At 44.9% G+C, this 24,154-nt stretch overlaps 2 protein-coding genes across 5 annotated transcripts in view; one reads left to right on the top strand and one right to left on the bottom strand.

The window, feature by feature from the left end:
* Positions 1-3,516, top strand: part of HEATR1 (HEAT repeat containing 1) — a 45,138-nt gene extending 41,622 nt beyond the window's left edge. For all 3 annotated transcript variants that reach the window (XM_079106882.1, XM_079106881.1, XM_079106883.1), the window contains 3 exons: positions 610-768; positions 2,133-2,241; positions 3,148-3,516. In XM_079106882.1, coding sequence (XP_078963008.1) covers positions 610-768; positions 2,133-2,241; positions 3,148-3,236 — 357 coding nt within the window. In that variant the 3' untranslated portion in view covers positions 3,237-3,516. The remainder of the gene's footprint in view (positions 1-609; positions 769-2,132; positions 2,242-3,147) is intronic.
* A 908-nt stretch (positions 3,517-4,424) lies between these two features.
* On the bottom strand, positions 4,425-24,154 carry LGALS8 (galectin 8). 2 transcript variants are annotated; one of them, XM_079106890.1, is made up of 11 exons: positions 23,905-24,154; positions 22,744-22,882; positions 15,922-16,010; positions 14,760-14,970; positions 13,318-13,437; positions 12,707-12,763; positions 11,138-11,164; positions 10,888-11,013; positions 10,376-10,464; positions 9,234-9,399; positions 4,425-6,119 (listed from the first exon to the last, which is right to left on the bottom strand). In XM_079106890.1, exons 2-11 carry the CDS (start codon positions 22,786-22,788, stop codon positions 5,970-5,972), a joined length of 1,080 nt encoding a protein of 359 aa, XP_078963016.1. In that variant the 5' UTR covers positions 22,789-22,882; positions 23,905-24,154; the 3' UTR covers positions 4,425-5,969. The 2 variants fall into 2 exon arrangements, with proteins under 2 accessions (XP_078963016.1, XP_078963017.1); XM_079106891.1 differs by lacking the exon at positions 10,888-11,013 and having other exon boundaries at positions 23,905-24,152.

Here is a 24,154-nt window from a genome sequence, read left to right as displayed (position 1 = left end):
TGCCAGTTTCTGCAGGTTTATATTCACCGAAGAGCAGCTTGCAGGGCTTTTTAAAGGTTTTTCTTGGTGGAGGGGGTGCGGGAGTCTTTTTTTATGACATTTCAAAATTGATTTTTCATGGATCTTCATTGTGGAGTTTTTCTTTTGAATTGTTCAGAAAAAGCACCTTTCCATAGTTACTCTCGAGTTAAAAATTGTGTAGTGCGTGGTAGTGTGTGTAGGCATGGTAGTGCGTGCCTGCGATCCCCAGTGACTTGGGAGACTGAGGCAGGAGGATTGCACATTTGACACCAACCTGGGCAACTTACCAAGACCCTGTCTCAAAATAAAAAAGGCTGTGGGGAATATAGCTCAGTGGCAGAACAATCCGGGTTCAATCCCCAGTAACCCCCCCAAAAATGTTAGCTGTTTAATGGCTTCTTCAGGGAGGGGAGTGAGGGTGTGGCTGCCCCTGGAGGAAAGCTATTCAGGGTTTCTCCTTCTGGAAAAGAGGGCTGGTACGAGGGTTGTGAGACTGAGTTCCAGGAGATAAGAAACTTGCGGTAGAAAGTTAGATAACAGAAGGAAAACGAGACCTGTTGCTCACGGTCCGTGTCCCATTCTTCACAGTTGGAAAACAGACTTGGAGGAGAGGAGAAGTTCCAGGAGCGGGTGACAAAGCACGTGATTCCCTGCATTGCACAGTTCTCAGTGGCCATGGCCGATGACTCTCTGTGGAAACCCTTGAACTACCAGATTCTGCTAAAGACAAGAGACTCCTCACCCAAGGTTAGGGGCTATGGGCCACAAGCTCTGCAGCTGCACGTTCCCCATGGTGCCAGCAGCGTGGATGGAGGTCATGGATAGGACCCGGGCATGGAGGGAAGGGCGCTGCACTTCTTCTTGTAGTGATGGGTCTGTCCTGCCAAGTGGCATCCTCCCCAGGTGTGGTAGGCATAAGCACCAAAGTACTTTTAATTGTAATTCTTGAATAGCAAAACGTAAATTTCTAATTCCTTATGGTTTTTAAAAATGTCATTATACTCCTGAGATAAATGCTTTCAGTTTGTCCACAGAACACTTCTTTGAGTTAGAGCAATGCATGTATTGTATACTGTCTCTTCTATGTAGGTTAGGTTGACAGTTCTCTTGGGCAAGTGGTGGCAACAGAAATAACCATAACAGGTTGAGTAGAAGTCAGACTGCCGTATTGAAACTTGCAAATGTTTCAGAAACGAGTGGCCATTTCTCAATCCGATTACCATACAGAGCCTCACTGGATAAATCAGACCAAAGCAGACTTCTAATAATAGGATTTGTTAGTTCAAATTTGTAACATTTGTTAATTAGGAGTGAACATAATGAACTTGTTGTGATAAACCCTTAAATCTTAAGTCACAGATTACATTGCAGCACCAAATTTACTTTAGTATTTTATTTTGGTTGCACAAAATCAAAAAGTTGACAATGAATATAGGTAGTTGTGAAAATTATTTCAAACTAGAAAGGTACTGTAACAATACCTGGTGACTGCATCTGTTCCTTGCACAGACGAGGTGTGTGACAAGGTGTAGAGAAAGCACCCAAACCGGTTGTTTTGTTTTGTTTTGAATTTCAAAAGTAGGACGTTGTGACAGTGCGTTTTATTCAGAGATGAAAACGCAACCCATATGGGTGCCCTGCCCCTCATGAAGCAGTGGTGACTGCTGCCAGGGATTGTGGTGAAGTCACCTGCAAGAGACGGCAGGGCTCTTCCTTGCCAGACTGGCATCATCTCAGGCAGTCCAGCAAATCGGAGACTCCAGTGCAATTAAATTTGGTGACACACTTGAGTTTGCAAGTAGCATTTTACTATTTTTTTAAAGAAAAATATCGTAAAAAGACATTCACATTAAAGAACAGCAGTGTTGAAACACAGTTCTAAAAACTGATTTGTACAATTACCCATATTCTAAACAGACCCCAAGTAGTTAAACTGGTAATCTAAAAATAAAAGAATAACATTAATGTGTAATAATGAAGTAAAATAAATGCAAGTAAAGTAAGACTTAGTTTGAAAAGAGCTTGTCTCAAGTCAGACTAGATTGTAATATACTAAATATAGCAGTGAACAAAGGGTAAATTTACTTTTTTATTCTTTTTATCCCTGTCAGGTCCGGTTTGCTGCCTTGATTACTGTGTTAGCCCTGGCTGAAAAGTTGAAGGAGAATTATATCATTTTGCTACCAGAATCCATTCCTTTCTTAGCAGAATTGATGGAAGGTAGGTCCCAAACTATAACTAAATATTTACAGTAAAATTCTGTGGAAATGTGCCCAGTGCTGATGCAGACTTGGATCTACTGTGGTTAGCAGCGGGTCCAGTCCTCTGCCCCACTCCCAGATGTATGGGCAGGTGGTGGGGCAAGAGTCAGGAAGCCATCACCCTTTGCTCATTCTGTCTACAGTGACTTGTCACTGTCTTTACCCTTGTTTCTTTGTGCTCAGACTGATTTTTCGTTCACCTCATACATTTATATGGCTGAATATTTGGTCTCCAGATGTGGGAGCATCTAGTGCCATTAAGGATGTAGTCTGATGTCCATTTGAGTGGTGACTGGCACTTGGCTGCTCAGTGTTAGGTGCCCTACACAGATATCTTCAGTCCTCGTGGGGGGTAAACACCATTGTCCCTATTTTACAAAGGAAGAAACTAGAGGCTTGTAAGACCTAAGTAGGTTGATGGTGGAAACAGAGCCAGTGCAGGTGCAGCTGTTTACGAAGCCAGGTGTGTCCCACACCCTTGTGCACCGCACCCCTCGTGGCCCTTTCTGTTAAGCAGGGATGCTGGGCAAGGGGACTGGTTCTTGCACACTCACTTACTGCTTTCCTGAGCAGAAGAGCATCTTGCTCTGCAACTTACCCCTGGAGAGGGGCTGTGTGAACTTGTAGGAGCAGCATTGCCTTGGATTTGGAGTCCGGACGTGCCTGCTCTACTCCATCCTGTTCAGTGCTCTCCTCTAGGAGAGAGTGAAGGCAGAGGGGAGTGTGCCACATGTCCTGGGCCACCACTACACTTCTTCCATCCCCAGGGAGCAACTACTAGAGAACAGGGGACATTGAAAATCAGGCCGGTAACTGAGGCAGGACAACGGATGGACCCAGATTTAATTTTGATATTTTATTTTAGATGAATGTGAAGAAGTAGAACACCAGTGCCAAAAGACCATTCAGCAGTTGGAAGTGACGCTGGGAGAGCCACTCCAGAGCTACTTCTAAAATTGCCTTGGTGTTTAATACTCTGCTGAGAGTTCCCATTTTTATTTTGGGTGTTTGGTGCCATGTTACTTTTGGTGCTTTCACACCTACTGGGACTACCTACAGCCCTTACCGCTTTGCAAAGTCCCTGCCTGCCCTGTGCTGCCGCACAAGCCTCCCCTCCAGCTGTATAGTGTTAAGAGTAAATGATTCATGGTATAAGCTCTTCTTGTGGTCTCTGAATGGAGTTATTAACGTGACATGCGTGTTTTGCTTTAGCATCCGGAGCTGACGGCTCCCTTAGATCCCTCACTGTTCCGCATAGCTAGCTGTGTCGTGCGCGGTGCCCCTGCTGGAGATTCATTCTCACCGTTGTGTTCAACAGGAACGCTCTGATGAAAGCCAGCTGGGGGCACTGACAATTCAGCCCATGTAGGGAAGCAGTTCTGGGATGCATTTTTTACTCAGTGACTATGACTGCCTCCTTTGCCCTTTAACCCTTTTGGGGAAGGGAGGGGGAGGCAGCAATACCATGTTTATAAAACACCCCACACCTGGCTGGTCACACAGGACGGCATGAAGGAGTCCCTTCCACAATTACACACACCACCTTTCCCTTGGTGGTCGACTCAAGAGCAGCACATTTTTTTCCAGACTTGAACGTTCTGTCTCCAGTGCCACGTCGTGGTGAAGCTGAAAAGTGAGTGATCAGCTAAAATCAAACAAATCTGCCTTGTTTTTAAAGCAGTGACGGACAGTTCCGTAGAATGTTTATACTGAATGTAAAAGTCTTTGATCTAATTTTTTTTTTTTTAAATTTGATACCAGGGATTAAACCCAGGGATGCTTAACCACAGGGCCACATCCTCAGCCTGTGTTTTTGTTTTTAATATTGAGACAGTCTTGCTAAGCTGCTAAGGCTGGCTCTGAACTTGTGATCCTTCCTGCGCAGTGGGATTAGTGTTCACCACCAGGCCCAGCTTGATCTAATCTAATATAGAAATTTTAGTTCAGAATTGACAAGCAAAAGGCCAACTTTCAGTTCAGTGATAAACTTGCTAAAGATGCAGATTCCTCTAAGAAATGTCCTGTCTTGATAAAAGTTTATTAGTAAACATGCTTTTTTAAAAAAGAATCTTAAGATTTTGTATTTCTTGTATCAAAAAATCAGCCTTACTAGTTCTGTGTAAAACAAAAATGAAAATGAACTTTTTAAGACTTACTGGGAACAATAGGAATGGGCTTTTTTTTTTTTTTTTTTTTCCTTTAAGTACATTTCAGTCTCCAGTATCTGTCATGAACTCTGATGTTCTTTATGAAAATAAAGAACCCTGTAACCCTGGGGGATTCTAGAGCCTTCTAGCTCTCTGCAACTTCCCCTGCTCCCCAAGTCTTCTTGATTCTTGAGTTTGGCAAGACTCAGCATTACTATTTTAAAAATTTGATAATAGTATTCTTTTTAATATGTGGATATAAATGATTATGTAACCAAGTCTGTTAAAAAACTATTTTTTTTAAATATTAAAAAACTATTTCTAAACCCTGGCAGAATTCTGTCTAGCAGAATGATAAAGTGATCTGACCGATTTTAGCTATTTCCTCTCTACACCCAAACCTTTGAAATCTCCTGTAACAAGATCTGACCTGTGAAGATTGTACATAGAACTTCTGCCAGCTACCTTCAAATGATGGAAAAACTACAGAAAGGCAACAGTTGAACTTGCTGACACAGGTTTGATTTTAATCACTTAAGCAGAACAATGTTTTGATCTCAATTGCTAATGATGGACTAATCTTTAGAAGAGCAAAGGCGAGTGCTGGTTTGCATGCCAGCAAAACATTTCATGTTCCCTTTACCTAATTCACTGGTCCGCTCATGTAGATTCTGCTTTCTGGTAGTGCCTGTTTTATAAATGACACACTAGGTCTCATCTTGACATTACTGTTACCCACAGGTATTTTACACAGACTTATGTGGCCTATACCTGACTTGCCACAGGCGCACTCTGGCTCTTCACGGAGACAGATGGGCTGCCTCGAGTCTGGCGACAAGCTAATGTCGGCATCATTTGGTTTTTGTTTTGCTTTGATTTTTGCCTTAGTTTTTCTTTGCGTTCAGATGACATAGTGTTATTTGGTGAAGCTTTAGTGAGGAGAGCTGGGTGTTCATTAAGCTAAAGATCACTTGCCAGATGAAAGTTAGCATCAGTCCATGATCACGGGATACGACAGAACTGACTGTGAAAGCCACTCCTGGGGAGGGGTAGTGGCTTCTGTAAATTAGTGTTCTAGTAACTTAACAGGAGCACAGCCCTTAGCCCCAAAGGACCCCTGGAAAGTTAACACAGGGTCCTCAGAAGCCTGCGCATGGCAGAAGGCAGGCAACGGCTGGTCCTGTGCCCGCCGTGCATACATCCCAGCGCCTAACACACTGATGACCGGGAAAATATGCTCAGTACCTGTTAGCAACTGTATTACAGTAGGCACTTGCAACACTTGCTGACTGTGGTTTTAAGAGGAGTCCAGGAGCAGAGAACAGAACCACCCTCCTGTGATAAGCTGCTGTTGCCCCCAGTTTCCTCCTCCGGTGCTAGGGAGCCACGATGCATGGCAAAGACTGAGAACATCCAGGAAGACTTATGCTGTGCAAGCTCAACTTAACAACAGAAACAGTGCAGCGACAGCCAGATGTGTTTGACATGGCCAGTATCACATAAGCCATTTGTATTTTGGGTTTTGTAGCAGCGGCAGCAGCTACCAGCTCCTTACTTCCAGTAAGTGGATATCGCCATCGATGGCCAGCATGTCGATGCGGCCTAGCTCTTTAAATCTGTGCTTGTACTCCAGGCTGTGCACACCATTTATTGCAACCTTGAATTCTCTAACATCACAATAAATTATCATCTGAAAGGAAAGGAAACACAGCATTAGTGGCTTCCCTGAGTTTATAATTTTGCGCGCTGTACACTAATAGAGTTGAAGGAAACCCATCTGGTTTGCTTTAGGCCTCGAGCAGTTCTCCAGGCTTGCTGCTGCTCGCCTCCCTGCTGTCATTTCTAACACCTAAATCCACCAGTGTACGAGAGTGGCACTTCCAGTCTCATCATACGAGGAAGTTACTTTCTTCTTTTATTATTCATTTATTTTTAGTTGTTGATAGACTTTTACTCATTTATTTATATGTAGTGCTGAGAACTGAAGCCAGTGCCTGACACACGCTGGGCAAGTGCTCTACCACTGAGCCCCGGCCCGAGCCTGGGAGTTCCTTTCATATGCTCATATTCTCCACGTGGATCCTCAGGCCCCTCCTACAGTGCCCATGCTGCCCCTTACTCCTGGGAAACGATGTTCCTCTTCTCAATGTTCGGGAACTGATGAAGGAGGGAAGCTGCTTGTATCTTGACCCTTATTCATTGAGAGGCTTTCCAATCACAGGGTGGGGACTAAGAGCCTTGGATTCTTTAAGCTGTATGGTTGTGGACAAGTCGGATGTTAACAGGTGATGTCAGAAGCCTGAGGCACTTGCTAACGACTGCACAGCTGCCTGGTGGTCCTGATGCCACCCCAGCTATGCACAATTCAGCTTCAGTGTTTCCACAAAGCTTTTCAAAGCTGAGTAGCCTGTGGCTCTGCAGTAACAGCATTCTGGCACACGCATCACTAGGGGTGGCCACTCTGAGTGCTTTGCCTAAACAATGAAATGCACACCCCCAAATCCAGTGTCCTTTCATATCACCTATACACCTGATGCCAGTCTGGCCACTGATTCTACCCACACAGAAAAGGCCAGTTGGGTGGCTTTGCACTGTGCTCCTTATAACCTTAGAGGCTTCAGAAGAGAACAGAGGAGCAGCACAGCCTGGCTGCCAACCTGCCCAACCCCAGAAGCCAGAGGAGGCGCAAATCTGAATCTGCAGAGAAGCCAATTAAGGGTCTTTATTCTTTTTTTTTTTTTTTTTTTTGGTTTTGGGAATTTAACCCAGGGCTGCTTTACCACTGAATCATATTCCAGGCCTTTTGGAGACAGGGTCTCATGAAGTTGCTTAAGGCCTTGCTAAGTTGCTGAGGCTGGCCTTGAACTTGTAATCCTCCTGCCTTAGCCTCCCAAGTCACTGGCATTACAGGCATGTGCCACTGTGCCTGGCTAAGGTCTTTATTCTTTTGACAGTATAAGCAAATGGCTGCCAAGGAAACTGACAAGAAGAAATGCCTTGGTAACAGCTGATCAAAATGAAAGTTCTAGGGCTATTCTGAGAACTGAGAAAATACTTATTACCTGAGATCGTCTCCCAGGAGTGGTGGCCGTCCCAGTTTTCCATTAGGTGGGGGCAACTGGAGTGATGTACATTTAATGGAATCAAGAAAACAGGGCTGGGGATATAACTCAGCTGATAGAGTGCTTGCCTTGCATGTACAAGGCCCTGGGTTCAATCCCCAGCACCACAAGAAGAAAAAACAAAAAACAGTCTCATGTTATAGAGTTCAGAAGGACAAGCGGCCTCAGATGGATGTGGGGAGCAGTCAACTGTGATCCCTTGCAAGTTACCCATGTGTCAGCAAAGGGAGAAGCAATAAACTGCAAAGGAGGGAGAGAGACAGGGTGAACACTACTGCAGACGCAAGCACAGGAGAGCACGGGCACAGGAAGCCAGCCCGGAGGAGACGACCGACCACCTCTCACCAGCAGGACACTAGGAACGGCAGGTCAGGATGTGAATTTGATAAAAGAAGAGCACACATTTGAAGTCAAAATACCACACTGAGTAAGTCTTGTTTTTTTAGTGGAATCAGCTGGGAGTGTGCTCAGCAGTAGAGCACTCCCCACCATGCATGAGGCCCTGGGTTTCATCCCTAGCACTGCAGGAAGAAATAAAAGACAGAATAAGTGAATTTAAAATGTCAAGAGCCTGTTTAAAATGAAAGTAATGGCATAGTGGAAACATCTGAGATAATCTCAAAAGCATAATAAAAATCAGAAGTTCAAGGCCATCAGAGTCACCATGGAAAACTGCCAACAGTGGTCAAGGATGACTACCACTCCCACGACAGAGAACAAACCAGAGGGTGACTGGCATTGCATTATCTGTCCCCACAGCCAGCCTTCGGTTTTTCATCTTTGTGTTCTTCATTATTTGAACTTACCGTTTTTATCTTTCTCTTAATACCACAGATCCAAACATGGGGCCTGATAGGTCCAGTTATATCATGGGCTTCGTCACCAGCCACAAGGGCCAACTTTCTCCCAGGAGCCTCACCTCCATCTCCCTCCTGTGAACCCTGAGTCACCCTCTATGCCCTGACTCCTGCAATTCAGCAAGCCTGTGCCATCTTTCCCATCTGCAGCACCTTGTTCAAATCCTGCCCTAAATCTGGCCTTCCACACACTCCCCAGCCTTCTGACCTCAATAACCACGATTTCAGGGAACTTTCTGTGTGCCCACATCTGTCTGCTCCACACCAGGGCACTCATTCCACTGGAACTTGGGAGTGAGCATTCTGTGAAACTGTTCTTCCCTATCCAGCCTTGATGTTCCTGCTTCCAACAACCAGTTCTGATGAGTCCTTGAAAGACCCAAGGCTTCAGAGCATATGCTGGTCTAAAATGTGGAAGTGTGATCTAAGTCAACAGCCCTAAGCGGGAGTGAGCAGCAGTGAGGCCTAAGCCATGAGTGAGCCAAGGCAGCAACCCAGCATCCACCATTCAAAGACTTCATTCTCTGCTCGGCATCTCAGGAACACGTTTTGGGAAAGGCATGTGTTAACACAGTACTGAAACACTGGGGACTCAGGACTACATGCCTTTTAGCTGCAAGGGTCGGATGCATTTTTTCTTGCACACAAAGAAAGGAAGAAAGGGCTGCCACATGAAACTGTGCCAAGATGGCAGGTGACAAATGTGCAAGCCAGCAGTTTTAGGGTTCCTACACTGTGATTGCCTGTGATTATACATCACTCAAGTCCTGAGACAAGTTCCCAGGATTCGCTTTCCTGTCCCATTTTCAAAATATATAATCTTACCTCAAAGTACATCCCAGGACTAAATGGGAAACAGGTAATATTTCTCTCTTCTTCTCCCCAGGCCTCCTGAAGGAAAGAATTTCTTACAAATGCTTTAATATTCAGGCGTGGGTTCAAGTGCAGAGCAATATCCCTTGATTTTCCTGATACTAGATCAACATTAAAGCTTTTGAGAGGAAAACAAACAAACAAAAAACACCTAGTTAACCAAGTAGGACAGAGTAGTGGCAGATTCTGCAATCTTAACACCAGACTTAACAATGACCATGACTACATTCAACAGTTAGGCACATGGACACGGGATACAGGCAAAGGTAAAATGTTCAATTCCGAGGTAGCATTCACTAGTATGTCACTTGTAAAATGAAAATAACAAAAACTTTAACATCAGTGTTGGGGCTGAGATCCAGCTAGGCAGAAATTCAAGGCTTGATGCTACCAAAGCAAATGACTGCTTCGGGCTATAGGAGGCAGGCCCTGTCGTGTGGCTATTATAGTCATTTGCACGAGCTCTTTTCTCTTGAATGCATACTATCTAGGAAATAACTCTGTTTAAAGCTTTGAGAAGGCTGGACATCTCTGGAAAAGGCTCTTAAAGCAGAAATGTTCTAAGTCACGAGATAGGAGGGGCCCTAAAAAAACTGCCCAATCTCTTGAAGCTGCTCTGGAGTTCTAGGAGGGTCTTGTAGATAGAAATGCCACCCTTTTGTCTGGCTAGAAATGACAGCACACTGGACTTCAGTTCTGGCTTGGCCACCAAATTATTAGCAATCTAACCTCCTCTTGCTTTTTTTTTTTTTTTTTTTTTTTTTTGGTTCCAAGGATTAAACCCAGGGGCACCGACCACTGAGCAACATCAATATTTTATTTAGAGACAGGGTCTCACTGAGTTGCTCAGGGCCTTGCTAAGTTGCTGAGGCTGGCTTTGAACTCATAATCCTCCTGCCTCAGCCTCCTGAGCTGCTGGGATAACAGGCGTGTGCCACCATACCTGGCCCTCCTCTGGCTTTAATGTTCTGTCTTTCACGTGTTGATATGTCATATATATATGTCATATATCCCCCAAAACCATTGGGAGGAAAAAGGAGGCCTCAAGTACCCCCGGCAGGTACTCACACTTCCTGTACCACAGCAATACTGACCCTTTGGCGTCTGTATGCACTTCTCCTTTCACGACAACAGTTCGTCCAGGGCCCATGGGGGAATTCAACCTCGCTTCAAATGGCAGAGTCTAAAAAGAAGCCACATTGAAAACCAGGAAGCAACTTCATGAGGAAACATACCTGGGGGCATTGTTCAGAGTCTGGAAACCCAGTGGGGACGCACCATGTTTGCTTTAGTCCCTGCTAAGGCCCATGCCACAGCACTGTGCCAGGCTCACAGCATGTTCCCAATGCCGACATCTACACCACCACATGGGTGGGCATGGGTGGCAACACCTGTGCATTCTGCCAGAAGGGGAGGAAGCCACACTGGGAGGAGCTGAGGACAGAGGTGAAGGACTCAGAGACATGCCTGGTTGCCTCTTGTGTCTGTCCAGTGACAACACACCAGCATGAACAGCTGCTCTGGGATGCTAGTGAAGGCAGAGATGATGAACATAATTATAACTTAACCTTTATTTAGAGGTAAGAAAATTTTGGGCTCTTCAAACCTTTGAAAAAGAGTTGGTAGGTAGTATTTTGGTGGAAGTCAAAGTGGGATTGACAGTCGAATCTCTGCTCTTGGTGTAGACAGTTTTGGGTACGATTTTAGAAATGTCTCCTTCTCTATTACTAGGCTGCAGGGAAACAGTTCTACAGTAAGGTACAGAAAGCATGAAACACCTTCCGAGGTTAAACTATTCATTTTTGAGGCAATTTTATAAAATGGTCCTCACTGAATGACCATGAAAAAATACTTACAAGCTGTGAAATGCCAGACTTTTGTACCTATTGGAAGAAAAAGAAAAATGAGAATGTTTAAAGACTGACATTTTCTAGCATAAGCAATCTGGTCTGGTTGGTTAGCCCGAGCTCAGCTCTGGGTCACAAGTGCCTACTCTGCCCTGGGTATGGCACACAGGCAGGCAGCCAGGCTTCATCATGGTGCTGTGGCTAGAAAAGAGACCAACAGCCTATTCATTTGAAACTTCCTCCTTCTCCATAAAATGATACTTTTTTATATAACTACATGTGAACTTTAAACACATCCTTTCCATAGTACCACCAAAATGCTACAATTATGTGCTGTAAATATGAATGTGTGAAAAGGGGTAAGGTTTACTTTTCTCCATTAAGACTAGCAAAGAAGCAACCCTTACACTGCACTTGTTCCCACAGAGGCATACATGGAAGTTCACCTGTAGCACAGACTGACGTTCAATACTTTACAATGCCTCATGCCAAATTAGAACTATAGAGATTTCACCTCACTCTAGTCAGAACGGCAATAATCAAGAATAAAAGTTACAATAAATGTTGACGAGAATGTGGGGAAAACGTTCACTCATACATTGCTGGTGGGACTACAGATTGTTGCAACAACTCTGGAAAGCTGTATGGCGATTCCTCAGAAAATCAGGAATGGAACCACCATTCCCAGTTATCCCACTCCTCAGTTTATACCAAAGAACTTAAAATCAGCATACTACAGTGACTCAGCTACATCAATGTTTATAGCAGCTCAATTCACAATAGCTAAACTATGGAAGCAGCCTAGGTGCCCTTCAACAGATGAATGGATACAGAAAATGTGGTACATACACACAACGGAATATTACTTATCCATAAAGAGAAATGAAATTATGGCATTTGCCAGTAAATGCATGGAACTAAAGACTATCATGCTAAGTGAAATAAGCCAATTCCAAAAAAGCAAAGGTGGAATGTTCTCTCTGATTATGTGGATACTAACTCACAATAAGGTGGGTGGTGGAGTAGGGAAGAATAGAGGTACCTTGGATTAGACAAAGGAGAATGAAGGGAAGGGAGGGGGAGTGGGAATAGGAAAGATGGTAGAATGAATTGGACATGACTTTCCTATGTTTATATATAAATATACAACCAGTGAAACACCACATCATGTACCAGAAGAATGGGAAGTTGTACTCCATGTATGTATAATATGTCAAAATACATCCTACTGTCATGTATAACTAAAAAGAACAAATAAAATAAAAAGAAAATTGATGCTGCAGTCTTGTAGGAGATTACAAATAAAGTGATAAAAATAAATAAAGGGGAAAAAAATGCCTCAAGCCAGGACCAGTCAAGAGCAAGAACAAGAAGTACCTTTCACATGAGACCAGTGGTGGCCACATAAACTGAAAGATTAAGCGTCAGTGCCTGGTACTGTTGAGAAACATGTGCCACAATGTTTAAATGAGTGCTTCCAGTCTGGACTCATAATAAAAATGTATTTTTTTAAAACCCAACCTGCCTTCCACCTGATGGCAACTAAAAAAACATTTCGTTAAAAGATTTCATACTTACATTTTCTCTACTTATCTGTGTCAGTCCCAGAGTAGATGTCTGAGTACTCTGTAAATCCTAAAGAAAAGATAATGTACTTGAGATAATAATGCTTAATATCTTTTCTAAATATAGCTTATCCAACATATCAACAAATTAAGTGGTACTAAACATGAAAATATGCTTGAAAATTATGATCGGAAAACACACTTCACACTGGGGCTTCCCACAGTGGCAAGCGTTAGAGAGAACAAGATCAGATTTCAACAGGAATGTGAGCAGATGGCACTGCTGCTGAGAGTGCCAACTGTTTTCATCTGTCAGGGGCAAGTTGGCAATAAGCAGCAAAACTTAAACTGCAAATACTCTGACTCAGACATTCCACTTCTAGGAAACTGTCTTCCAGAAATACTCCACTGTGCTCCCATGAAAGGGAAATACACCTCAGCCAAAAAGGCGGTTGTTTTGCTGGAACCATCTCAGATTTGAAATCCCAAATAATAAAGCCCTGGTCAAGAAAATGAGGAAGATGTTTATTTTATCTCAATTTAAGGTATCAAAGATGCCTTTTGCCATTCCTTATGAAAACATCATCCAAAAAAGGCCCACACTATGCATGGAAGGGTACTCACCAGGCTGAAGCTAAAGCCAACTGAGTGGACATTCACTTGGCCATAAATGCCCAGGGTGTCTATTTTCTCTGGGCTGATCCTATGGGCATAGAGCAGAATGTGTTTTCCGTTCACAGCCACCTGGACAGACAAAGAAGACAGCACCCGCCAAATAATTAATAAACTAACATTATCCAAATTTAAGTGTTTCCTTGGCTTTCATGTTATGCCTTTCCCAAAAGGTCTCTCTTACAGCTGATCAAATTATGGCAGAAAGCAGCTATGCACACCAGAGTTCCTGAACTTTTTTGGGTTCCTGATCTGATTCAACACCCCGGACCATCTCTCCAGACAGAGATACACAGTCAGGAGCATATGCACATATGCTCTGTAAACCTGGGCATGCATAGCAGACATGCAGGGACTCAGAGCCACCCAGCCCAACCCCGAGTCCTGGGGCCTGTTGAGGATCTGCCCCTCCTTTCTCCCTCACATGGTCCTTGGGGACCACTCTAACAGAGACCACTCATGTGTCAGAAGCTTAACAAATGTGTACTGAGTGCAGGAAGTGGACGACATGGGTGAGTTCCCAACTCATCTGGGGTTGCTTTCTATCCGTGCGTGAGGAGGAACCAGCATGGCCTCAGCCTCGGTGGGCACAGATGTGAGGAAATAGCAGTGAGTTTCTGCAAGTCCTCAGCAGAGTGCCGGTCACACATGGGGCCAGCCTGTGGCTCCTCCCCCTGCCCTCCCCTACATGCAGGGACCCTATTAGAACACAAGTGGCACACAGGACAGTCTCTGCCCACCAGGGAGCAAAGCAAGCACATTAAAGCAGGCATGACAGTACCGGGAGGGCTGTCCTGACAGGAGGCTGGAGGGGCAGAGGGCGAGGAGAGGCAATGCTAGGAGCTGGAGGATTTCCCATAGAAGCAGCACCCCATGGGCCAGCAGGACGCATAGACATGAGGGCCCTAGTGGAGTTGTGGGATCTTGAGTCCGCAAGAGCTTGTGGCCTTGCGTGCCAGCAGGGGCAGGGGCCTCCAGAGCCAAATTCCACCTTCCACATACACACAGGATAGGAAACAACCCAGGAAGGCAGTGAGAATTTACCAGAACCTCTATCAGCCCAAAGGCAAGACCTCACACTCAGGGTGGCAGCTATCATTTACCTTCTCACAGTTCACGTACTGCTATGTCAGTTCTGAACTCAGCCCTGCTCGGGGAATGTGACCGAGATGCAACGATGGTGGGCCTGTGTCCCTGCACAGCCATGACAGGCTGGAGAGGTGGCTGTGCCCCACTCACACCTAGGTGCCTGCTGGTCCAACTTTAGAGGACCAGTACAGAGAGCCCTGCGGCTTCTCAGAAGCAAGATGCAGATGGAGCTTGAGAACGTGAAGCACTCCCAGGGTGCTCATCCCCACCGGTGGGCACTCCACCTGTCCTTCTCCAGAGCCCACCTGGAATTTGTCCTTCAGCACCATAATCACAATTTCAAAAGATTTTTCCTTTTTGAAGGGCATGTCATAGGTGATTTCTTCCCATCCCCATTTTTCATTTATCAGAGTGTTGCAAACAATGCAGTTGGTCTTTTTGAAACGAGGGTTGAAGTGAAAAGCCACATCAGCTCGAGGTTTTATGCTGCTACCACACTGTAAGTCCACCTGGAATCTGTGAGAAAGAACAGGGACCACATGAGCCCTAGAGGTCAGTAAAAGGGAAAAAAGTTCAGCAAGCACCCAGGTCAAGGACACACGACCCCTTGTCCTTCACTTGCAGGGCCACAACGCTAGACGCCTCACCTTCCCTTCCTTCCTCCTCAAAAATAAGAGCCCTTCAGTCTAAGCTGGGTCTCCCTTGGCCTGCATGGTAAAAGCTCTGCCAATAAGCTACTGGAAGCTGCCTGAAAAGCAAGCTGACATCTGCCCTCTGTTCACCATGCTCCGCCTGTCCTCACACATGCCCAAAACCCCACGGGGGCTGGAGTTCCAGCTGAGGAGATCCAGAGAGCCTCCCCCAGGGACAGCAGGGCAGAGCCAGAGCCTACTTCTCGTCTACTTGATGGAGCTGACTGCAAAGGTCCAGGGCTCTGCTTAAGATCTGATCTTATTTAAACCATGTTGGGCGTCAGCCACACAGCTGAGCCCAGCTCTGACACACCCAGTCCAGGCTTTGCAAAATGGTCTTAAGAGATGCTGTGGGAATGTTAGACCATGCCTGAACCACCTGAAAACAATTTTTTTTTTTGTAGATATATCTTATTCTTATATTAAAATCAAACTTTTAGGGCTGGGATGGTAGCTCTGTGGTAGAGTGCTTGCCTCATATGTGAGGCACTGGGTTAGATTCTCAGCACTGCACATAAATAAATGAATAAAATCAGGCCCATCAACAACTAAAAAAATTATTTAAGAAAAAAAATCAAACTTCTAGCCATTAAATTAAAAAATCCCAATAATCTTTCCTCACTTAAAATTTCTATCTCCTCAGCACCTTAGTGGAGCTGCTGATCCAAGAAAATCAGGCCGCAGAGTATCTAAACCGTCTCTCCCACATCATTTTTTTGTTTTTATAATTACAAAGATAGTTTATGGTTTTCTTTCTTCTACACAATGATCTTACCTGTCTGCATCACTAGGAACATGCCCACGAATTACAATCAAAGATCCAGGATCCAGTTGCTCAGAAATGGTGCCCACATAGGGGATCATCTAAGGGGAAAAAATTGAACAAATGTACATTTACATAAACAAAATTACTTACCAAGCAATTATAACCAAACCCAGTGACTTAGAGAAAATACTACAGTTTTATTTTTTACAGGACTTGCAATTTTATTTTCTCAGTGATTACCATTTACAGATGTGTCTGGGAGCATCATTATACCCATTCTGCCGAACTAACACTTAACAGGATAAAGTATTTTTGCTCAACGTCAAACGCTGTTGCAAAGTGCTTTGAGAATGACTACAGTTTTTAAAGGCTGCACATAAATTACTCAGAATCCAGCATCTTCCAAGACATCTTCACTAATCAAACAGTACAAGGGATCAACCAACAGAGCTAGGATCCCACAGTATATGCAAATTGTTCTGAGTTCTTTAGAAAAAGACATATTGCTTTTAATTTGGTTGAGGGCTTTGTGAATTAAAACTTCCACTTAATACAGTAATCGTCAAAAGCAACAGACCAACTTAGAACCTCAAGTTTCCCACCCCTTTCTCACTGCTTACAGCTGACCCCAGCAGAAGGCTCAAGATCAACTAAGGCCTGTGGCCAAAGCTAATAGAGACAGTGACAAGCCACTGCCTCTGGAGGGGCTCCAAAGTAAGCCACACCCTACAGCCTGGGAGTCCAGTCCCTGACCTTCACTGAACTTTCACACCACATCCCAGAGAACCAGAGAGCTGTGCATCTTAAGAATGAGCTTTTATTTTAATGTTTATATGTATTAATTTAATCATGATCATGGTATAGTTTTGTAGTCCTGAGAGTCTCTCAAGACATGCACCTACCTGTTCTGGCCCAGGTCATATGTGGCTCCCATGCTGCCCCCTCACTGCCTAGACCCCAGCCTTTTTGTCTCGAACCTGTCACATCTTTTCTTTCCCCTTTCCTAGCATGATTCCACTCTACTGTCTCTGAGTGGAGACCTGTGTCACATGGATACGCCTGCCTCATCAACCATCTCCTTCCTCCCCTCTAGAGCCTCTGACCAGCACACACAGGCCAGAAGCCAGAATATTTTATGCCACACCCACCTGAGTAATGACATACATGCTAACACCTATCCAAGGTGGCTCTGATCATAGAGGCAGGACCCCAAATGAAAGGCCACCTAGTGCTGACTGGAAGCTCCCCTGTGGAGTCTTTCCTCAGCTCCCATGCTCATGAGATGGCCCTGTCCATCACAGCACTTTGGATTCTGTTTGTTGGCACATAGCTCTGCCTTGACCCTGAGCCTTGTGGATAGGCCTAGGTCACCATCTTCCCTCACCAGGACAGAGGTCAAGAGATGATCAGTAATTCTGGTGAACACATGAACTCTCACAGCCTGGTAGCTGGGCTCTGGCAGGCCACGTGCAGAGAAGCGATCAAGCAGCTGCTGAATTTTGAGCAACTAGCTCCTGCTGCTTCAGCAATAAGACAAGAAATGATGGAAGCCAATTATCCTATTGGGATTATGGCGAGTCACTGTGGTACACAGGGTGAGAGGAGAAGAGAGGTCTAGCAGACCAGAGAACAAAACCCATCAACCACACAGATGACGGCTGAAGCTGCACTGTCAGGTGGGTGGCTGGTTTTGCATGTAGGGAACACAGGAAGAATTACACTCCTGTGCTGGTCTTTGAGCCACAGCTGACTCTGAAAATACACAGCAGCATTTTCTAAAGTGGAAATCTCTTAAGAAAAGGTGGGCAGTTTTTATAACTTCATACTTTACAGATGGTAAGACCAAAATCTGTAATTTTTTTTCCTTTAGAGATGGGCGACTTGCTATGTTGCCCAGGTGGCCTCATATGGTTGATCTGCTGCCTCAACCTCCCAAAAGGATGAATGCAGCTGTGTTTAATAACATACTGTGTTTGATTTTGGTGAGAAGTCACCTACGAGACTATATTGACCACGAAACTAAATCAATAAGTATAAACATTAAAATAAAAACACTGAAGAATAAGCTAAAAATGATGCAATCGTTTTTGTGGAGGATGGGATTTAAATTTTCTTTATATATTTGTATATTTTCCAGATTTCTGTAATAAGCGCTCATATTTTCATAACCACAAAAATATCTTTAATTATACATTTACATTAATTATACATTAATTTTACAGTTGGGAGGAGCTTTTTGAGACCAAACAATCTATTCCAATCACTGTTCATCCCTTGTTTGTAAATGTAAATAAGTTGTTCTAGTATGATAAATAATTATGTTGACAATTTTGCCATTTGCTTCTGTGGACGTCTGTGTTAATGCTTCCTAGTTTGAAAAAGACCGCAAACTATACCCGTTTTGGACCAACTTCATGAGACAAAATGCCCTGTGGCCCAGTCATGAGCACTTGCCCCTGTGAGAAGGGAGAAGGTCACTGTTTTCCAGGCAACTCCAGGCTAGATGCTTTGCTGCGTTGCAGGTCACTATTAATTTATACAAAAAATTAAGATGCAGATATAATCACATCAGACATAACACCATCAGTAAAGCAGTGGTCAGATGTGGTGATACCTGCCAAAACATCTATGTGATTCATCTTGCTTTGCCTTTCTGATGAATACTCACCCAATGCCTGCTGCATTCAATATTAGGCAGACTACAGCTAGAAAGAAGTATAAGAGCTCTACCTGAGCAGAGTCCATGACACAGTGAGAAGTCAGATGCCCTGGAAAACAGCTGGAATGGAAATGCAATATTCTGTTTCACTGTCAGAAATCAGCAGCCCTTTCTGTGTCTGGAAAATGTCCTCTCTTATGAACTTGACCTTGGAAGGGTAAAGGCATCTGACACCAGTCTGGCAGAAACCAAGCTCAGACGTTAAGTCAGAACTAGTGATGAGAAGAAGCCATAGGGATGCAATATTCATTCTGGCAAGGGGACAGCAGTTACATCCATAGTCAGTCAGAGGCAGCAGTACCAGTGCCACAGTACCGCCTCTGTCCAGTGGTGACAAAACCTCTCTTTGTGAGAACAGTTTTATGGCATGATTTTCCGTACTGTCTACAGTTATGTGATCTCCAAGTCTGGCTCTTCAGTCCTGCCAGATTCTAAGAACTACTCGGTTTCATTTAAAAAATATCTTTTCTACTTAAATTTTAGAGTTGCCTTCTGTTTCTTGCAACTGCCTATCCCTGACCAATTCAAAGTTTAACAAAAATAGGACAAAAAGAGTCAAATAAATACTTCAGAAAAATGTGATAACAAATCCTGAGGTGGCCAGAGAAAATCAATGAAAGAGATGTGGTTTGTGCTGGGAATAATAGGGAATAACATGGTTAGGCAGGAGGTGACAGGTAGCTATTCACAAAGGCAGACAAGCAGGATAGACAAAACCCACCTGTGACAGACCAGGGAATATTAAAGGAAGAGCAGGGTCCAATTTTAGAATGACAAATAAGGCAGTGTTCATGAACACCAGTCCAGAGGGGGTTGGGAGACTGCTCCAGTAAGCCTGCCAGGTGATAAGGACATTGATCCAGGTTGGTGACAGAGGACATTGGTGAGGGAAGGGGAGGGAAAAAGGAGATAGATACAAGAGATATGTCAAAGGAAACTGTCCTCATGGGGCTACCAAGGAAATGATAAAACTGGAGAGGACAACGATTTCAGAAGAAAGATGATGATTTTAGTGGTAAGCATGTTTTGTGTGAAGGGCTGGCAGGACATTGAACAGCAAATCAACCAAAGGAGTTGGGAATTCAAGACCACACATTGGTGAATGGCCAGAACTCATATTTATAAGGCAGAGGTAAAAGCCAGCCACGGTGGTGTACACCTGTGATCCCAGTGATTTTGAAGGCTGAGGGAGGAGGATAACAAGTTCAAGCCCAGTGTAGGCAATTTTGTAAGACCCTACTCAAAAAATAAAAAGGACCAGAGATGTAGTTCGGTACCCCTCGGTTCAATCTCCAGTTTAGAAAACAAAACAAAACAAACAACAATAATAACAACAAAATAGTAGAGCAGAGATGAATAGCAAATATGAAGTAAATTTTTAAAAAATGAGAGACAGGATGTCTGAAGGCAAAGAAAGCCTCGGGGGTTAATGATATGAGGAGGCAAGTGCAAAGGAGTCAGCAGGCTGGCCTGACTGCCATCCTTGAAAGGTCTCCTTAAAAGGCTGCCCCTCGCGGGTGCCTTAAACTTTGGATTTTAGGAGGCCACCCACCACCCTAAGCGATGACAGTTGTCCATACCTACGATATTTATAAAAACAATACGGTTACATTAAACACTCTCGTTCTGGGAGTCCAGAACTTTGGCATGTGGAAGGCAGAGAGGGTTTTTGTGACCAGCCCCTAATGAAAATCCTGAGTACTGAACTGAGTCTCCAAGCAGCTTTCCTGCAGATGATACTTTGCAGGCATGTCACTCACTGCTGGGGGAGCAGGATGACCCTGGAACTTTGCCCAGGTTTCCCTTGGACTGCACCCCAACTCATGCCTTTCCTTTCGCAGTTTGCTCTATACCCTCCATGCAGCAAACCACAGCCTGTAGACACAGTCTGCACTGGTGAGTCATCAGGCCTGGGCATGTCTCAGGGAGCTCAGTTCGGGGGTGAGAAGACAAAGAGAAGGATCCCACCAAGTGGCTCTGGAAGGAGCTACTTTTTTATACTGGGTGGGATTAAGGTGGACAAGTGGTTTTTTGACTTGGAGAAACAACCAATTCTATGTAATTTCTAAAAAGCTTCTTAGTCAGCTAGCACTTACATCTCAAGACCTCTATAAAGAACATTAAAATATGCAGGAAAATAAAGAACTGTCAAACAGACTCACTGACAGCATTTCTGCTATGCAGTGAAGATATTGTCTCCCAAATTACTCACTCGATTTGAAAGGAAAGAAAAGTGAGTCTGGCTTTTTAAGATGTAGAATTCTATCAATGGAACAAGTCAAAGAGAAATGCTAAGTAAGAAAAAAATACACAGGCTAGTTACAATATTTACTTTATCCTTTCCAAGAAGAGTTATTATAGACAAAGTTTGTACCAAATGGACCAAAATTTTTAAAACTAAAGAAATAAAAACTAAAAGATATGGTGCTGTCTTCATAATGCCTAATAACACGAGACTCTATAATAAATACTTCTTCATTGTTTGAACTGATCACTAACAAAACTGAATAGCCACCATACAATAAACAGATTTTTAAAGTCCAGCTTACAATATAACCCAACTGATTATCTTAAAATCTCTTTGCTAGTGCCCCCACATTTTTTTTTTGTCTTTTGAGCACTGGTAGAGCAAAAACTACAAATGGAAGTGTAACTTCCATGCAAGGTGGCACTTCATGCTATGAATATTTAACAATGGGGAAATTTAAATTTAAATTTAAAGTGTTATTCTTGTCATTCAGTTCAGTCTTTCCACCTCTAACCTTCTGTGCCATTTTGTGAGAACAGACAGTAAAACAGAGAAACAAAAACAAAGCTATCTGCTAGAACATTTTCCTTGGAATGGGTCATCCTGACCTGTTCTCCAGCAGCTCTCAGGCCCAAAGGCATTTTCTGGTTTCAAGCAGCGCTGTTCTGCTCTCCTCTTCCTCAAGTCAAAAGATGACTTGTTATCATTCCAACTTTACAGGGTAGGGGCTAACCCAGAAATTACAAGAATCACCAGGGTGCCGGAATCAAGACATGCGGGGATTTTAACCTATAAAATAATTTGCTAACTAACATTTAAAGTGTTTGTGCATGAAGGGTAGAGGTGAGCAGCAGACCTGGCCATCTGCTCTGTTCTCCAGTTTGAGCCAAGATGATGCTCTTCAGTCACCCTCAGCTGGCAGCTGTTATTATTAGTCTTATTCTTTGCAGAAAGTCAGTCTACAACCGTGAGATGCTTTTAACATTAACATGCACAAAATCATTTTAAATGTCTTACTGGTTTCAAATTCAGCAAGTTTTCCTTTTACACCCATTACCACCAAATGCTAATTCTTCTAAAACTGAGTTTGTTTGAAGTGGTGGTTGTACCTCACATTACTGTCACACTAATGACATTGAAACTCAGGGGAAAAGAAGGATAGCAACGAAGTAATTAACAAAACTTAGGCCTACGACCTTACTTCAAGGGCTGTCACTACCTCTGTTGCCTAAAAGTCTTCAATGTTTTTACCAAAACCAAATCTGTCCTATCTCAGACCTAAATACAGCTTCAGAGAAGTAGAAACTAGAGATTTCTAAAAACTGATGTGAGTTCTTCTGCTCAGGGTGATCACTGCTCTCTCCAGCAATCATAGTCATTCAGGGGTTCTTGGATCAGCCTGGCCTGGACAAGCCCCTAACTGCTTCCAACACACTATTACACCACTAGCTCTTGACATTTTCCCTGCACAACTACCAAGATGTGTCTGAAAAGTGGAGGAAAAAGCGGAGACATTAGCTTCTTATGGACAGTTCTAATTAAAAAATAAATTAAAAGACTTGTAAGGAATCCATTTCCTTTGTAAAATGATGTTTTAGGTCATGAGCCTCCTCCCCAACCCACCACAAGCCAACATTCCTCCATGTACTTGTACACATTTTGTCTGACACTATTTTCATCACTTTGTATTGTCACTGTAACCTCTGTCTCCCTGGGGGCTGAGAGCACCCACCACAGAACTACCACACAGTAGGTACATGTTTGCTGAATTTTATTCTGGTCTCATTCCGATGGGTCAGTACTATTCAATTGCATCTGATCTCAATCCTGCCATGGGAAAAGTGATTTGACAGAAATCAGTTACCGGGTTATAGATGACGTTCTGTAGGTTGTTTAAGGACAACATCATTCTTCTCAAACTTATTGTTGATTAGTCTTTCCTGTGTGTGAGATTTTAAACACGTTTCACTTAAAGGTTACCCAGACTGAATGAGGTACTTGTCCTGTGTAAAATCAAAAGAGGGGAAAACAAGCATACATCAGCTTCTCTCATAACTGCTTTCATATTTAAATTACTTTAATAACGTTTACCAAACAATAGGTCACTGTTCCAATCAAAGATGTAACCTCCATTCTTAAAATTGTACTAACTTTGGATTATGAGTGCAGGAAATATCTCTAAAACATATCTGTACATATCTGTACAATATTTCTAAAACATATCTGTACAAAACGTCTAAAGTTGGACTTATTATTAAAATGTCTAAAATCGGGGCTGGGGGTTTAGCTCAGTGACAGCGAGACAGCCCAGCTCGAGCAAGGCCGTGGGTTCATTCCCCAGGAAAAAAACAAAAAATAACGGCAAACACTAATCACATAGTCCCAACAACTACCGGAGGATTCCTTCAACCCCCCGGGCCGGGACCCTGGGGCAGCGCATTCCTCCGCATGGCGACGGCCGTGGGCGCGAGTTAGTGCCACGGCGGCGGCTGCGCTCACTGTTACTCCAGGGCGTCGCGCTGTCCGCTCCGGGGAGCAGCCAGGGCGGCCCACCCAGTTCTGCACCCCGGAGACCGCTCCTCCCAGCGGGCCGGCGAGGCAGGGCAGCCCGAGGGGTCCACGTCCGGGCCCCGGCGGCCCCGGGCACCGCCTCCCTCGCCGCTTCCACACCCGTCACTACCCGCCCGCGGCCGCGCCGCTCCCGGGCTCCCCAGCTCTGCCGACCGCGAGCGCGGCGGGCGCTCTCGCAGCCCCCGGCCTCCAGCCCGGCCCGGAGGCTCGCGTCCCGTGACTCAGCCACCGCGGGGCCATCGCCGCACTCGGGCGGGACGCCGGCTCCTCCTCGCCCGGCCGGCCTCGGGAGGACAGCGGGGCGCAACGCGACCCGCGACGACCTCGAGCCCCGAGGGCCCGCCCGTGAAGCTGAGTGAGGGGCTGCGACGCCCCATGCCCGCCTTGGCTGGCGCGACCCCCCGGACAGCGGCGTACCGGCCGCGCCGCCGCCAAGGCGGGCGTAGCGACTCACCCCAGGGCTGCCGAAGCGGGCGCTCCACCCGGTGTTTGTCCGCCGCGGGTCGCCGTCCGGGCTCCCGAGCCCCGTCCGAGACGACTACGGAAGCCGGGGAGTCAGTCCGCGTCCATTTCCGGGCGCCACCGGCGTCTGAGTGCGGGCGTCCTGGGGCTCGTGGACTTCCGGCGGGCCCGCTGCTGCCGGCTCCCCGAGTAGGCTTCCTGCACAGCCTCCGGGGTCTGGGACCGCGACGGCTTGCTGCGGG

Source organism: Sciurus vulgaris (genome assembly GCF_902686455.1).
Source record: "Sciurus vulgaris genome assembly, chromosome: 12".
Lineage (NCBI taxonomy): Eukaryota > Metazoa > Chordata > Mammalia > Rodentia > Sciuridae > Sciurus > Sciurus vulgaris.
Note: the sequence above shows the minus strand (reverse complement) of the source record. Positions and strands in the feature narration are given on the sequence as shown.